Source organism: Osmerus mordax, chromosome 16 (genome assembly GCF_038355195.1).
Source record: "Osmerus mordax isolate fOsmMor3 chromosome 16, fOsmMor3.pri, whole genome shotgun sequence".
Taxonomy (NCBI): Eukaryota; Metazoa; Chordata; class Actinopteri; order Osmeriformes; family Osmeridae; genus Osmerus; species Osmerus mordax.
This window is the reverse complement of record NC_090065.1, coordinates 2,076,070-2,092,003: the sequence shown is the minus strand read 5'-3', so window position 1 is coordinate 2,092,003 and position 15,934 is coordinate 2,076,070. Positions and strand designations below refer to the sequence as shown.

Genomic DNA, 15,934 nt, shown 5'->3' with positions numbered 1-15,934 from the left:
TAGTTAAACGTTCTGCAGTTTTACTAAAACTGCTTTACGGTTTTAAACACCGTGGTCAAATTTAAGAGGTGGTAGTTTTGATTGCCGAACGTTGTACAATGTGTAAACTTTTTATTAAATTAAAGATTGTCAACTTCTCCTTGATAGGGCCAACGTGTGGTTAGGAAGAAAAAAAACTCGGTTCACTGTTGACGCATTAACGTGAGAGGTTGGCTTTCAGTGCGAAGCTTAGGGGGGGAGGTAAACAAGATGGCGTCAACCTGAGTGGCAGCTGGAACCAGAATAGCAGACTTCTAATATCAGTACCGAGCTAGTTACATATACACTGCACAAAAATATACGATAATGAAAAGGACTTTTACACATTTCGAAGACTCCGGACGTCTGGGTGGCTAGGTGAGAATCACTGCAACATAACGCCGACAGCTAGCTAGCTACCTAGGCTAGTTGAGCTAGCTAGTTAGCGACCAGGGTAGTCAGTACTGGTGTAGCTAAGTAAAATGCTTTGTTGTTACACGGCCACCCCGCGGTGTACTGCGTTGCCGGTGTTGCTTAGAATACAGAGAATAGAATACGTGGGCACCCTTTGCGAGTTAATTAGTTGGGGTTTCTTAAGTCTGTGAGGGACGACTGTAGGCTCCCCCTAATATTAACTGAATGTTTAAAATGTGTCATTTATGATAAGTAATAGTCAGTATAGTTTTGTCTCCGCACGGGTGTCCAGGTTTGCTAGGTTTGCGATTTGTACTGGCCAGCTTGAAACGGTGTTTCCTACGATTGGCCCCTACTGTACGAACTTTCACGCCGGGCCCTCACGGTACAGCCTAAATGACTTAAAACGAATTGATTTACGATTACTGTTGAGCCGTAGCTAGCACGGCTACTTGGCTAACTAACGTTATCTAGACTCGGTCGAGCTACCAGGTACAAGTAGCGAGCTTCCATGCCAACTGGCCAATTTCCACCGTCGAGGTACAGATTATATTTGAAATACTAATCACTGCCAAATCCGAACACTGTCATTGTTTTTTTCTGGCAACCAGTTATACATATGTGATTGACTAACCGCTAGCGTAGCAGATGTTACTCCTAACTTCAGACTAGGAGTTATCAAAAAGCAAGTTGCAGTCTTAACGTTGGTTACTGGGTTATATACTAAGCGCTGGTGCTACAGTACTTGCTAGCTGGCTTGCTTGTGAAGATGGGTTTGGCTTGCTCTCAGTGCGCTTTACTGATGAGTGCATCTACATGCCCTGCCGATTCTGTCGTTGTTTTCTTTCCACCGACACTACACGGCTCTTTTATATTCTAACTAGAGCTAATCTCGTGAATCTGAAAGTTCATATGCGGTAGCTCCGTTGTCTTGCCAGCAAATCAGCGTCAGATAGCTAGCTAGCCACAGTTTATAAGCGAGTGCTGTAGTTGGATAGCTGCTAGAATGGCATCAGTCTTTTCGATGTGCGACACGAGCGGTGTCTCAGAGCAGCCAGCATTTGGCTTGCGACACAACCATTCATATTACGAAATATCATTTTTGAAGCTGACAAAATGCAATTGTTGTAACTGTTATTTTCAATGGACAAGTTGGACATGTTTGTTGAGAAATGCATGCGTGCAGCAGTGTTAAGGATTAAAGCGTGTCGAATAAGTCTACTATCTCACTTCTAACGGTGTGATTCTTCATCGTAGATGGTGAGGAACAGAAGGCGGATGACAAACTAGGAGAATGACTAACGATTGGTCACTCTAGTCAACTCACAAGAACTTCAGGATCTCAAGAACTCTTAAAAAAAAGAAAAGAAAAAAAAAAAGATTTGCTTTGCTTGAATCTGGACTAAAGATCCAGCCAGGCCGTTGGCACCAACCTGTGCCCCTGAAGTCGACTATGCACTGCGGATAGGACCTTCGACAGAAATGCTGTGCTGGGTTCAGAAACAGGACTGGTCTTCTCTACCTCGGCCAGACACGGTCTCCTCCAATCAGATCACAGATGGAGGTGACATGGATATAAGTGGAGACGTGTAATCTCTAGGCAACAGTCCCCCATCCTCTCCTCTGGCCCTGTCCTGTCAGCAGTACAGAGAGAGAGAGAGGACAGCTAGGCTATTGACTTGCACTGACAGGTCCTGGCTGGCGAGAGATCTGTGGAAGACCTACTGTGAGTCCACCTCATGTTTACAAGCGACCAGAAGTCCCCTATACCGTGTGTGTGTTAACACTAAACTTTGGTTATACCCTTTCTGATGCCCTTTGGGGCTTTTCTCTTGAACCGCCTTGTCCCATTTGCATCAAAGTACAAGATTAAGTCCCAGCTCAGATAAGAGGCATCGCTTAGACTTGCGCCTGCTGTTCTGAGATAACTGGCCTAACCCAGCCCCCCCCCACACCACACACTTTCTCCTCAACTCTGCCCTGAAGGAAGTGCAGGCCAGGCCGAGTCACCCCCACCTACTCACCCTCAGCCAGTCACCCCAAGCTAGTCACCCTCAGCCAGTCACCCCAAGCTAGTCACCCCCCACCTATAGTCCCTCCCCTCCCGGTCTCACCCCCAGTCCTCACCCCCTCCCAGTCCTCCCCACCTGAGCACCATGAGCATGGGGGAGCACCTGGACTACCTGACGGAGAACGAACTGATGGGGATGGACACGTTCATCCACCGCATCGACTCCACGGAGGTGATCTATCAGCCCCGCAGGAAGAGGGCCAAGCTGATCGGAAAGTACCTGATGGGCGACCTGCTGGGGGAGGGCTCCTACGGGAAGGTCAAGGAGATGCTGGACTCAGAGACGCTCTGCCGTCGCGCCGTCAAGATCCTGAAGAAGAAGAAGCTGAGGAGGATCCCCAACGGAGAGGCTAACGTGAAGAAGTGAGGAGGAGGGGGGGAGGGAGGAGAGGCTAACTTGAAGAAGTGAGGAGGGAGGGAGGGACGAGAGGCTAACGTGAAGAAGTGAGGAGGAGGGGGGGAGGGAGGAGAGGCTAACTTGAAGAAGTGAGGAGGGAGGGAGGGAGGGACGAGAGGCTAACGTGAAGAAGTGAGGAGGAGGAGGGGGGAGGGAGGAGAGATGATGGGAGGGTCTGTCTCTTTTGTCATCTCAGTTTTTCTCGCCTTTCTCCCCTTTTTCTTTTTTAATCATCTCGGATTGTCGTATCAACACCCTGTGGTCTCTCTCCCCTCTCTCGCTCTCTGTCTCTCTCCCCTCTCTCACTCTCTGTCTCTCTCCCTTCTCTCACTCTCTGTCTCTCTCCCCTCTCTCGCTCTCTGTGTCTCTCTTGCTCTCGCTCGCTCGCTCTCTCTGTTACTTCTCCTCTCTGTCAGTTTGCCGTGCTCACGGTTCTGACAAGTTCTGTCTGTCTACATGACCAGACCGCCACGCATCGCCAAGCACGAGTGCTCAATTATACACGGTGGTAGTAGTAAAGGTTTTGACACTGTTTTAAAGGTTAGTGTCTGAAGTGGACAGCCTTTACACATCTCTCAGATCACAGTACAACAGATACAAGTCACCAAACAGGAATGAACTTGTGCAGATTTGTCTGTGCATTTGAGTTGCAGTGATCAGGTGATCAAAACAGGACATTACCACTTGGTCTCAGATGACTGTCCCAGGTGATTTAAATGTTGTATTAACTCCCAATCCACAAAGCATCAAATTACATTAAAGGACAAATCTGGTCTTTTATAATGTGCGTTTTAACTAATGTCGTAAGAGGAGTTGATAGCTCACTGCAGCCCAAAAGCACAGTTTTTGCTTATCCAAACAGGAAGTTACAACTCGACACAAGATGCCTATCAGACATCTCTCTCTACATTTACATTACATGTAGTCATTTAGCAGACACTCTTATCCAGAGCGATTTACAGTAAGTACAGGGACATTCCCCCGAGGCAAATAGGGTGAAGTGCCTTGCCCAGGGACACAACATAAATTGGCATGGCCGGGAATCGAACTGGCAACCTTCTGATTGGTAGCCCGATTCCCTAACCGCTCAGTCATCTGCCCCCCTTTGAGAGAGACCGTCATTCTGCAGTATTTGCTCTGGGGTCACAGTGTACTGTCCAATCACAGCTTGGTCCATCATACTCCACACAAAAGTACACAACAACAACTGATGGCCGTCGGTTGTGTTTACATTCAATTCCTGTTTAAACACCCCACATCTCTCTCTCTCTCATCCTCTCTGTCCTTCCACTAGAAAAACATCAGTTTTCACCCATCTGCTTTGTTTACATGTTGTGGGTTTCCTGTTTCCCGCTGCTTGGGCTAGTCTGTGTTGGAAGTCTTCTTGTGCTTACATGCTATCCTGTCAGATGGATTAGTTAGCGCCATGTTAATGTTTATTCTCTCTAGAGGACTGACGGTCACTATTACTGTCTGAGCAGGTCCTATGAAATCAATACAGCTAATGGGAGGATTAAGTTGTTCTCTGACTGTCTCTCCATTTCCTCTCTCCTACTCTCTGTCTCCCTCTCTCTCTCTCTTTCTGTCTCCCTCTCACCCTCTCTCTCTTTCTGTCTCTCTCCCCTCTCTCTTTCTGTCTCCCTCTCTCTCATACTTCTGTCAAATTCTCTACGCATATCTGTCTCTCCATATGTCTTTTTTCTGTTTCTCTCTGTCCTGTCTCACCTGTCTCTCTGTCCTGTCTCACCTGTCTCTCTGTCCTGTCTCACCTGTCTCTCTGTCCTGTCTCACCTGTATCTGTCTTTCTCTGTCCTGTCTCACCTGTACCTGTCTCTCTCTCTCTCTGTCCTGTCTCACCTGTACCTGTCTCACCTGTCTCTCTCTGTCCTGTCTCACCTGTGTATCCTGCCTAACCTGAACAGGCGTCGTCATCTTTTCTCCATCTCCCGGTCTCTTCCCAAGGATCTGCAGAGTTTTTAATCACAATCAACTTTATTAAATATTCTTCAGTGACGAGCCCCAGGCCAGTGCTCAGCTATATATAGAGAGGGAGAGCTTTAGCAACTGTCAAATTAACTCACACACAGACTCTGTTTAGAGAGCGCTCTGCTGCAGTTTCACAACTTCCTCTCACTTTCCATCTCTTTCCCCCCTCTCTCTCTTTGTCTCGTCTGTCTCTCTCTGTCACTGTCTCTCTATTTATAACCGTCTCTCACATTCGGTCTCTTTCTCTCCGTGTCTGAGTGTTCCTTTCAAAGAAATGTTGACGCAGGTTCAGGTGTGTTTCTAGGAACTGTTGTTGCATCAGACCTCGTGGGGCTAGGGTGGGTATACGCCTAGACCCGCTTGTCCTCAGATCTGGTGGAGCTAAGATCAGACCAGGCTAGAGAAGAGGACCTGGTGGAGCTAGTGGTTCAGGGAGATGCCCTCTGTGTGACAGGGCTGTGGAGGTCCCAAGTCTCGGTGCCTGGGAGGTGTCCCGGCCTTATAAAGGCTCTCCTCTCATCTCCTTTTTCACAGCAAAGCATTCCTATCTGGCTAACACTTCCTGCTTTCAGAGCGTTGCCACGGAGATGGGCATGCTCACGCTAGTGTTGAGCCATGCCTCTCTTGTTGCCGGGCAACGCCTCCGGCATGCCGAGACCTTGTTTGGAATGCCAAACAAGCAGACACGGACCACACGCACACACACACCACATAGACACTAACACAAACACACAGACTCCACCCAAACACACACACACACAGACACTACACTCACACAAACACATAGAGACCACATGCACACACAGAGGCTACACACACACACACACACACAGAGACTACATTCTCACACACACACACACACACCGAGGTATGACCTGGGTCTGGGCTCTGGAGGTTGACAGGAGCATGTGCACTTTGCCAGTTATAAGCAGGTGGACGGTTCTGTCTGGCAGAAACCTGATGTGACCTGGGTGGGGGGTGTCACATGACCCAACCCCCTCAGCAGCTACCAGGAGGCCCCCCCCCCCCCCCCCCCCAGCTGTCCTCTACCTGTCCAGGGCTGGGTTATACCACAAAACCCTGCCCAGGAGGCCTGGGGGGGGGGGCGTCGTCAAGGGTGGAGCAGAGCAGTAAAGGAACACCCTGTGCTTCCAGTCGAGGTTCCCTCTCTCTGGCCCGCGTCCTGCTGCAGGGTGATATGTGATCCAGACAGCTCCAGATACACTGCAGGGACACACTGGATGTGTTTAACTCTGGGAACACAGTGGTGAAAGCAAACTGGAATGCTTTTCTGTGGAATAGATAACACTGCAGCTCTCTGTCTATCCCTCTCTCTCTCTGTCTCTCCTCCTGTCTCTCAGGCTTTGTGTGTTTGGATATAATCTGCTGGGGCCTGTCTTAGCCTGGGGCATGTCTTTTTATCTGTCCTGGGATGCAGCCTGTGTGTGTGTGTAGCTGGCCTGTGTGTGTGTGTAGCTGGCCTGTGTGTGTGTAGCTGGCCTGTGTGTGTGTGTGTGTGTGCGTGCGTGTGTGTGTGTGTGTGTGTGTGCGTGTGTGCGTGCGTGTGTAGCTGGGTGCCGGCTGAGTGTGTCTCTTGTCAGAAGTGATGCAGTAATTGTTGGGGAGAAAGCAGAGGACCAGGCCAGCTTGTGACTGCAGGCTAAGACGGGAGAAAGGCACAGTCGTGTGTGTGTGAGAGAGAGAGAGAGAGAGAGAGAGAGACAGGGACTGCAAGGCTTTTAATGCTAGGCCAGACACTCCAACCATGTGCACTGAACCATCAGCAAAGATGTCAGGAAGAGAGAGAAGGAAGAAGAGAGAAGGAAGAAGAGAGACTAACAGAAGTTCTTCTGCCCTGAACGTTTATCCAGCCCGGCTCCCATCCTGTCTGTGTTCTGCAGCCATGTTATCTGTGTAGTACAGTAGTCCACTTCATTAGTGTGCAGGTCTAGCAGCAGCTGTCAGATGGGTGTGGATGTGTGAAGGTCTGCAGGGGGGGGGGGGGGGGGGGGGGCGTTGTGGTGGCACAAGGCTGATTTAAACCCTCCTTTCCCGGGGAGCAGGCCCAGCACTCCATACCCCCTCCATCGTCCTCCTTTCCCTGGAAAGAGCTGGAAGCTTAACTCAGACACACAATCAGCTGCGAGGCTTTGATGTTGTTGTGGATGGTGTTGGTGTCAATGGGTCTGTATAGGCTTGGCGGTGATGACGGCTGCTTGATTTAAACCCCTGGGACGTGTGTTTGTGTGTGTCTTCCAGGGAGATTCAGCTGCTAAGAAGACTCCAGCACAAAAATGTCATCCACCTTGTGGACGTGCTGTATAACGAGGAGAAACAGAAAATATATCCTTTATGTTACATCCCGAGTGTGTCAGGTTTCTTTGTGTGTGTTTCTCCCCCTACAGCAGTGGAGCCCCCTCTGACGCATTCATGACTAAACAGCTCTAACTGCGTCATCCCCGCGCGTCCACTGTCCGCACTCCTTCATCTGTCTCTCTCTGTCTACATCTGTGTGTCTCTATCTCTGTGTCTCTGTGTCTCTATCTCTGTGTGTGTCTCTCTCTCTCTCTCTGTGTCTCTCTCTCTGTCTCTATCTCTGTGTCTCTCTCTCTGTCTATCTCTGTGTGTCTCTCTCTGTCTCTATCTCTGTGTGTCTCTCTCTGTGTCTCTGTGTGTCTCTATCTCAGTGTCTCTCTCTCTGTGTCTCTCTCTGTGTGTGTCTCTCTGGAGCCTGTGTTGAAGCGTCTGCGCCCTCCGTAGAACCCCACCTCGCGTACACCGCATGTGTCTAATTGGTTTGTGCGTGTGTACATGCCTGTGTTTGTTATGGCCATGGTGCTGTGTGTTCCCTTGACTCCACCTCTCACGTATATGGTGATGGAGTATTGCGTATGTGGGATGCAAGAAATGCTGGACAGCGTCCCAGAGAAAAGGTTTCCAGTATTTCAAGCTCATGGGTAAGTCGTCTCTCTACACCGCTCTCTCTCTCCACCGCTCTCTCTCTACACCCCTCTCTCTCTCTCTCTCTCTCTCTCTCTCTCTCTCTCTCTCTCTCTCTCTCTCTCTCCACCGCTCTCTCTCTACACCTCTCTCTCTCTCCACCTCTCTCTCTCTCCACCTCTCTCTACACCTCTCTCTCTCTACACCTCTCTCTCTCTACACCTCTCTCTCTCTACACCTCTCTCTCCACCGCTCTCTCTCTACACCCCTCTCTCTCTACACCCCTCTCTCTCTACACCCCTCTCTCTCTACACCCCTCTCTCTCTACACCTCTTTCCCTCCAACCCCCCTCCCTTCCTCTCTCTCTCCATATCCCCCTCCCTCCCACCCGAGCTGTGATTAGTGAGTGTGTGCTCAGACAGAGCTGCAGGAACTGCAAGGCTCCAGCTGCTTATCATTCAGTCCTCTTCTGAAATCAAACAGAAACATGAACCCTCGTAGCTCTGCCCCCTCTGTCATCCCTAATCACATTCTCTCTTTTTCTCTGTCAAACTCACCGCTTCTCTCTCCCCCTCTCTCCCTTGATCTCATGCTCCCCCAGGTACTTCTGCCAACTGTTAGATGGTCTGGAATATTTGCACAGCCAGGGAATCGTCCACAAAGACATCAAACCTGGGAACCTTCTGCTCACCACGGACGGAGCGCTCAAGATCTCTGACCTGGGGGTGGCGGAGGTGAGCTTCTCACACACACACACGTGTACATACACACACGTGTACACACACACTCTCTCTCCACCCCCCTCACCCACTCTCTCTCCTCACCCTGTCTCTCTCTCCTCATCCTCTCTCTCTCCTCATCCTCTCTCTCCTCATCCTCTCTCTCTCCTCACCCTCTCTCTCCCTCTCTCTCCTCACCCTCTCTCCCTCTCCTCACCCTCTCTCTCCCTCTCCTCACCCTCTCTCTCTCCTCACCCTCTCTCTCTCCTCAGCCTCGCTCTCTCTCCTCTCTCTCTCTCTCCTCACCCTCTCTCTCTCCTCACCCTCTCTCTCCCTCTCCTCGCCCTCTCTCTCTCCTCACCCTATCTCTCTCTCCTCACCATCTCTCTCTCTCTCTCTCCACCCCCCTCACCCCCTCCCACAGGCTCTGCATCCGTTTGCGGAGGATGATACGTGCAGGACCAGCCAGGGCTCCCCGGCCTTCCAGCCCCCGGAGATCGCCAACGGCCTGGACACCTTCTCAGGCTTCAAGGTGGACATCTGGTCGGCCGGAGTGACGCTGTGAGTCTGACACACACACACACACAACCTCCCTCTGACCAGGTAGGACACACACATAGGAGAAGTTGCAGCCCAGGTCCCTCCACTCCCTTTCCTGTAGAGTCAAGCAGCTCACAACCAATCACATTCCTCTTTTACTCAGCTGAACGGTTCATCAAATCAGAATTGGTTTTGAGCTTTGAGCATGCTGCCGTGTTTGTGACGCTCCACCAGGGCTGTTGTCCGCCCCGGTTTACTTTCCCAGAACGGTGCCTGTGTTTGACCCCCCCCCCCCTGTTCCTCTCCTGTCCAGCTACAACATCACAACGAGCCTGTACCCGTTCGAAGGGGACAACATCTACAAGCTGTTCGAGAACATCGGGAAGGGAGACTACAGCGTGCCGGAGGACTGTGGGCCCCTTCTGTCAGACCTGCTGAGAGGTGACATGCACCAATCACGTCGCAGCCTCAGCCACAGCAACCAATCGCTGTTGAGCTGCTTCCGTTGTTGCCTGCAAAGCACCCAATTACAATTGACCTACCGCCACTGTTACCGCAAAGCATCAAGACCAGCCACCATTCTTCCTTACCAATTACAAAAGATTTTTATCCCCACAAAACTAATAAGAGAACATGTTTGTTACCTCACCATGACCATTCAATGAGAAAAAAAAAAAATAGATAATGTGTTTGACCGTATAAGGTCATATAACGTTACTGTTAACAGAGACTGTAGCGATGGAGACTCTCCCTGAGGGCTTTGGTGAGGAACAAGACGTCTGCCTCAGGTGTGCTGGAGCAGGGAAACATGTAAAGCGTACAGGACAGTGGCCACTGAGGAGCAGGATGTGACACCCCTGATCTAGAACATGCAGGACAGGGGGTCCCTGAGGACCAGGATTGAGGACCACTACTCTGCATCATTAAGACCAACTGTTCCGTAACCATTGCGATGTCTTGTGGTTCCACAAGTGACCAGTAGATGGGGACATGATTCCGTGTCTGCGTTAGAAATTCCACCAAACGTCTGCAGGCTATTTATTATTTCCCACACAGCAGTAGCAGTGTGTCCTCGTTTACTTATTACATTAGAACACACATCCAGTAGTTTATTGAGGTCAGTGATGTGTGTGTGTGTGTGTGTGTGTGTGGGGAAAGAGCAACACACACAGTGTTCGATGTGTGTATGACGTCTGTGTGTAGTGATGCATCACCTGAGAGATAGCCAGCCCATAATTACATGCCTCTAAAATAGGCTGCAGTCGGCACAGAAGGTGTACAGAGATCACACATACACACACACGCACACACTGGGTTTATCTCATCCACTTCCCAGCCCTTCTATCTCCTGCTCTCCGGGGTGGTACACACACTGTCTAACCCATTCGACGGCTGGCTGATATCACATCATTGAGTGAAGGGTTTTTACAGCTGTGCGTTAACACTCAATTTCCTCCAATTTCCTACTGTGTGTATATATTGTAGTGTTTTCTTAATGATGGTTGAGAGTGAGATTCAGAGAGCCCAGTGGACCAGAGTAGGTTGACAGTGTTGCTGTTTGCTTCTGTCTGTTCCTGTCCAGGCTTCTGCATTACAGACCCATATACTGGAGACCTGAGGAGCACTTCTAGATCAGGAGTGGCCAAGCCTGGTCCTCGAGAGCTGCTGTCCTGCATGTTTTAGATGTTTCCCTGCTCCAGCACACCTGATTCAAATGAATGGTCATTACCCGGCTTCCACAGAGCTTGATAACAACCCATTCATTTGAATCAGGTGTGCTGGAGCAGGGAAACATCTAAAACATGCAGGACAGCGTCTCTCGGGGACCGCTCTTGGCCACCCCTGATCTAGATCTTCTGCTGTGTTTTCTACACGCACTATTTCTACGTCGCTTTGGATGGAGAGGGTCTGATAAATCATTGTGTAAATAATTGACGTTTGTGTTCTCTGGTCTCCAGGAATGCTTGAATACGACCCTGTCAAGAGGTTCTCCATACAGCACATCAGACAGCACAAGTAAGGAGGGCTGATGTCCACACCCAGGGAGGGGGGGCGGGGGGGGGGGGGGGGTCAGATGTCTGAGCGGTTAGGGAATCGGGCTATTAATCAGAAGGTTGCTGGTTCGATTCCCAGCTGTGACGTTGTGTCCTTGGGCAAAGCACTTCACCCTACTTGCCTCGGGGGGAATGTCCCTGTACTTACTGTAAGTCGCTCTGGATAAGAGCGTCTGCTAAATGTAAATGTAAATTGAGAGATGGGTGGGGAGGGAGGGAGGGAGATTATAGGGAGAAGACCAAGAGAAGAGGGGAAAGTAGGAGAGGGAGGGAAGAGAGGGAGATTTTTTTTTTTTATCATTAAAAGAGGAATGGCTGAAATCCATGTTCTGTCTTCATTACTGTGTAGGATTGAGAGAGTGGGAGATGAAGAGGGAGAGAGACGGGGGGAGAGGGAGAGAGACGGGGGGGGGGGGAGTGGGAGAGTGTTTGAGAACAAGTTCTGAGGGCTGTGGTTGGCCCCAGTTACCATGGTGACAGGATGGAGGCGTCCTCCGGAAGAGATGCTTGACCTTCCTCTGCAGAGAGGGGGAGAGAGAGAGAGAGGGAGGGGGGGGGGGGGAGGGGGAGGGGGGGGATGAAAAAGAGATTTTCAATCACTTGCCTGTTTACTGAACAAATGCGTGTCCCTTTGACATTCATACCAGAGAAGCTTCACAGAAGTTAATTGAGATTGATGGAGTGTGTGTGAGTGTGTGTGTGTGAGTGTGTGTGAGAGAGAGATGGGTGGAAAAACGAGAATACAATGACTCCTACTCACCCCTTCTCCCTCACGCTTTCTCCCACCCCCCTCACCCCTTCTCCACGCCACTCTTCCTGTCCCCTCTCCTGCTACCCAACACTCCTCCACTCCCCCCCCCCCCTCCCTCCTCCTTCCCTCTCCATCCTCCTACATCTCCCTTCTTCCTACCCCCCCCCCCCCCCCTCCCCCAGCTGGGTGCGTAAGAAACACCCCCCCTCGGAGCCCCCGGTGCCCATCCCGGCGAGTGCGGAGGGGCGTGACGCGTGGCGCAGCATGACGGTGGTGCCGTACCTGGAGGATCTGCACGGCTACACCGAGGAGGACGACGAGGATGGCCTGTACGACACGGAGGACGACATCATCTACACTCAGGACTTCACTGTGCCAGGTACACACACACACACACACATCATCTAAACTCAGAACTTCACTGTGCCAGGTACACACACACACACACACACATCATCTAAACTCAGAACTTCACTGTGCCAGGTACACACACACACACACACACATCATCTACACTCAGGACTTCACTGTGCCAGGTACACACACACACACACACACATCATCTACACTCAGGACTTCACTGTGCCAGGTACACACACACACACACATCATCTACACTCAGAACTTCACTGTGCCAGGTACACACACACACACACACACACATCATCTACACTCAGGACTTCACTGTGCCAGGTACACACACACACACACATCATCTACACTCAGAACTTCACTGTGCCAGGTACACACACACACACACACACATGCAGTTGGAGTCTGTGCTCTGTCCTTGAGGGCAGAGCACAGACTTTAAAAAGTTTCTTCATTCAAAACATGTTTTTACCAGCGAAACATGTTTTCATCAAGAGAGGATGTGTGGTTTATCTGCCTGTTTTCAGTTTCTAATTGTGTGTATTTTAACGTGTGTGTTTCCACAAAAATGGAACATACCTGTGTGTATTTAAACTGTGTTTGAACACGTATTGACCGTGTGTGTGTGTGCGTGCAGGTCAGGTAGCTGAGGAGGACCTGGTGGAGGTGGAGCGGAGCCGTGCGGCGGCTAGGCCAGTGTGTGTGAACGGTACTGAGGGCAGCTCGCCGCACGGCAAGCCCAAGACCGACCGCCGCTCTTCCTCCTCCTCCAACCCCTCCCGCAAGGGAGTCTCCACCGCCAGCAAGATCCGCAAGCTCTCCACCTGCAAGCAGCAATGACCCCACCTCACCCCGTCTGGTGAGAAGGGGGGGGGGGGGAGTCGTTGTTAACCTCCGTGTGTGTGTGTGTGTGTGTGTGTGTGTGTGTGTGTGTGTGTGTGTGTGTGTGTGTGTGTGTGTGTGTGTGTGTGTGTGTGTGTGTGTGTGTGTGTGTGTGTGTGTGTGTGTGTGTGTATCCTGAGTGATGGAGTGAATTATTAATGAGACAGTTGTGCTCTGCAGGCTTTTCTCATGCAGATATACCGATAGAATAGAAAGACAAGGACAGACAGACAGACCCACCCACCCACAGACAGACAGACAGACCCACCCACCCACCCACAGACAGACAGACAGACATACCCACCCACAGACAGACAGACAGACAGACAGACATACCCACCCACAGACAGACATACCCACCCACCCACAGACAGACATACCCACCCACAGACAGACAGACATACCCACCCACAGACAGACATACCCACCCACAGACAGACAGACATACCCACCCACAGACAGACAGACATACCCACCCACAGACAGACAGACATACCCACCCACAGACAGACAGACATACCCACCCACAGACAGACATACCCACCCACAGACAGACAGACAGACATACCCACCCACAGACAGACATACCCACCCACAGACAGACATACCCACCCACAGACAGACAGACATACCCACCCACAGACAGACTCACAGACAGACAGACCCGCCCACAGACACAGACCCACAGACACAGACAGACAGATCCACAAACACAGTCAGACAGACATGGTGATGTTTTTGCTAGTTGCAGTGCTGGGGAGAGGCTCTGTATTCATGTGTTGTAGTGATGACTCACCCCTTGTAGAGATGAGGGGGCTGCAGGCAGGATATCGTCTCTATCTTCTTTTCTCTCCTCTCTCTACTTAATCTGTTTCTTTCTCCTCTCTCCTCCTTTCTCTCCCTCTCCTTTCTCTTTCTCTCCATTTCTTTCTCTTTTTTGCCTAATTGTGCATTTCTATTGTATTCTCTCGCTCTCCCTCCCTCCCCATCCATCTTTTATACAACCACCTATTAATTTTCCACGAAGAGTACATTATTTAGTCTTATCTAGGAGGTGGCTTGGGGAAAGTCTAATTACTGTGTGTGTGCGTGTATTTTGAAACATCACACAAGCTTTGAGGCTGTAAAATGGTAGAGGGTCCTCCTAAATAGCTTATCGTTTTCTCTGTGAATCAGAAACATGTTTTTACTCACTAATTGTACATTGATAAACTAACCCACCCCTTCACTATCTCTCTCTCCCTCTCTTGTTTCTCTCCTCTCCCCACTCTCCCTCCCTTTCTCTTCCTCTCTCATATTCTACACACCCTCTCTCTCTCTCTGACTCCCTGTCTCTCTCTCCTTCTCTCTCTCTGACTCCCTGTCTCTCTCTCTGTCTCTCTCCCTCCCTCAGGTATCCTCCCCTCCTTCTGTTTTGGAGTCTGTGTTGTGGTGAGAGACCCCTGCTGCCGTCATGCCCACCTCTCCTGAACCACACGAACTCTAGAAGGAGGAAAGACTGGTGACAGAAAGAGAGGGAGGGCGAGGAGGAGGAGGATAAGGAGGAAAGGAGTACCGTGTTTACTCTAAGACTGAAGCCACTGGGTGTGAAGAGACTGTCTGACCTCTGACTTCTCTCCCCTCCTTTTCCTTCCAAGCGTCAACGAGGAGTTGTGGGCTTGTGCTGCGCCGTCAACTTCCCTTTTCCCTCCCTCCCTCCCTCCCCCTCCTCCCTTCCTAGTTCTTAGACTACCTTTAATTTTACAGTTACCTAACTGCAGTTTTAAAAGACGCACATTGTGATGTGTAAAAAGAATGATGTTGATAACGATAAAGAATATGAATAATTCTATATTTAAACCGTGGTGAGGTTGGTGGTGATGAAGCTTGATGTAGGAACCTGCATGCTGTACTGAGCTTGGAGAAAGGGAACTGAAGGTTGGACTGCCTTGACGTCCACCTACTATGAGTTGGGCTTTTCCTTATATTTTTTTCCATTTAGTTTTTTTTCCTTTCCAATAAATATTTTTTAACTATTATTTATATAAAACACATCCCAACCAACCATTCTAGATGTCTGCCTCGTTACTACATTTCTGACATACGGATGCAGCAGTGTGACTAGAGCAGTTTACAAACGGGCCTTTGGTAGTTTAGCTTGACGAGATAAGCACTTGGTTTCTCAAAGGTTTGGGAGAAAACACATAACTGCGAAAGATTCAAACACTGCAGCACAAGAACCTAGGACTTACTGATTCTTTACATTTCCCTCGAGCCCCCGAGCGCTGACGGCGCTAGAACGCGCAGAAATCAGTGCCACTGATGACCACTTAGCTCATCAGCAAAACTGACCAATCACCGCTTCCCTGACGCCCTTTGTTGTTCCAATCACGTCCCTGCGAGCCCCGCCCCCCCTTCTTACGCAGTTTGCCGTCAGCCCGGTGGCAGAAAATAGATCAGAGAGCAGGTGAGTCACCGGCTAGGGAGGGCGGGAGATAAACGCTGCCCACGTCAGAAAGAATAACAAAGAGAACGAGCGGGGAAGACGATGCTGTGAGAAATGTCATTTAAAGCGCTGCCATTGAGAAGGTCAAATATGTAGGCCGAAATGATAACAGGGTTTATGGTGAATAACGGTGACCATTGCCCAACAGTGGCTTACGCAGATACCAAGCAAAAATCCACGTCAGATTATTTATTCCAGGTTATGGCTGCATTTGAAGCAGAGTGTAAACAACCCACACACAATTTACCTAGTTGTTTAACAATTCAAACACTGGTTGGTCTCACAGGATCTAGGCGTATCAAGGC

General features: G+C 50.2%; 1 protein-coding gene across 1 annotated transcript; it reads left to right on the top strand.

Moving 5' to 3' along the window:
* Positions 1–248: 248 nt before the first annotated feature.
* stk11 (serine/threonine kinase 11) lies at positions 249–15,181 on the top strand. Its single transcript, XM_067253940.1, has 11 exons — positions 249–396; positions 1,690–2,866; positions 7,146–7,229; positions 7,754–7,843; positions 8,428–8,560; positions 8,970–9,106; positions 9,399–9,526; positions 11,044–11,101; positions 12,073–12,269; positions 12,900–13,121; positions 14,538–15,181. Exons 2-10 carry the CDS (start codon positions 2,589–2,591, stop codon positions 13,100–13,102), a joined length of 1,308 nt encoding a protein of 435 aa, XP_067110041.1. The 5' UTR covers positions 249–396; positions 1,690–2,588; the 3' UTR covers positions 13,103–13,121; positions 14,538–15,181.
* Positions 15,182–15,934: the final 753 nt, after the last annotated feature.

Bases quoted from the DNA above. Each gene is read 5' to 3' on its own strand.
- stk11 (XM_067253940.1), top strand. From the start codon at position 2,589: ATGAGCATGGGGGAGCACCTGGACTACCTGACGGAGAACGAACTGATG. The intron at 2,867-7,145 runs GTGAGGAGGAGG...TGTGTCTTCCAG, and splicing joins GGAGAGGCTAACGTGAAGAA to GGAGATTCAGCTGCTAAGAA. The intron at 12,270-12,899 runs GTACACACACAC...GTGTGCGTGCAG, and splicing joins TCAGGACTTCACTGTGCCAG to GTCAGGTAGCTGAGGAGGAC.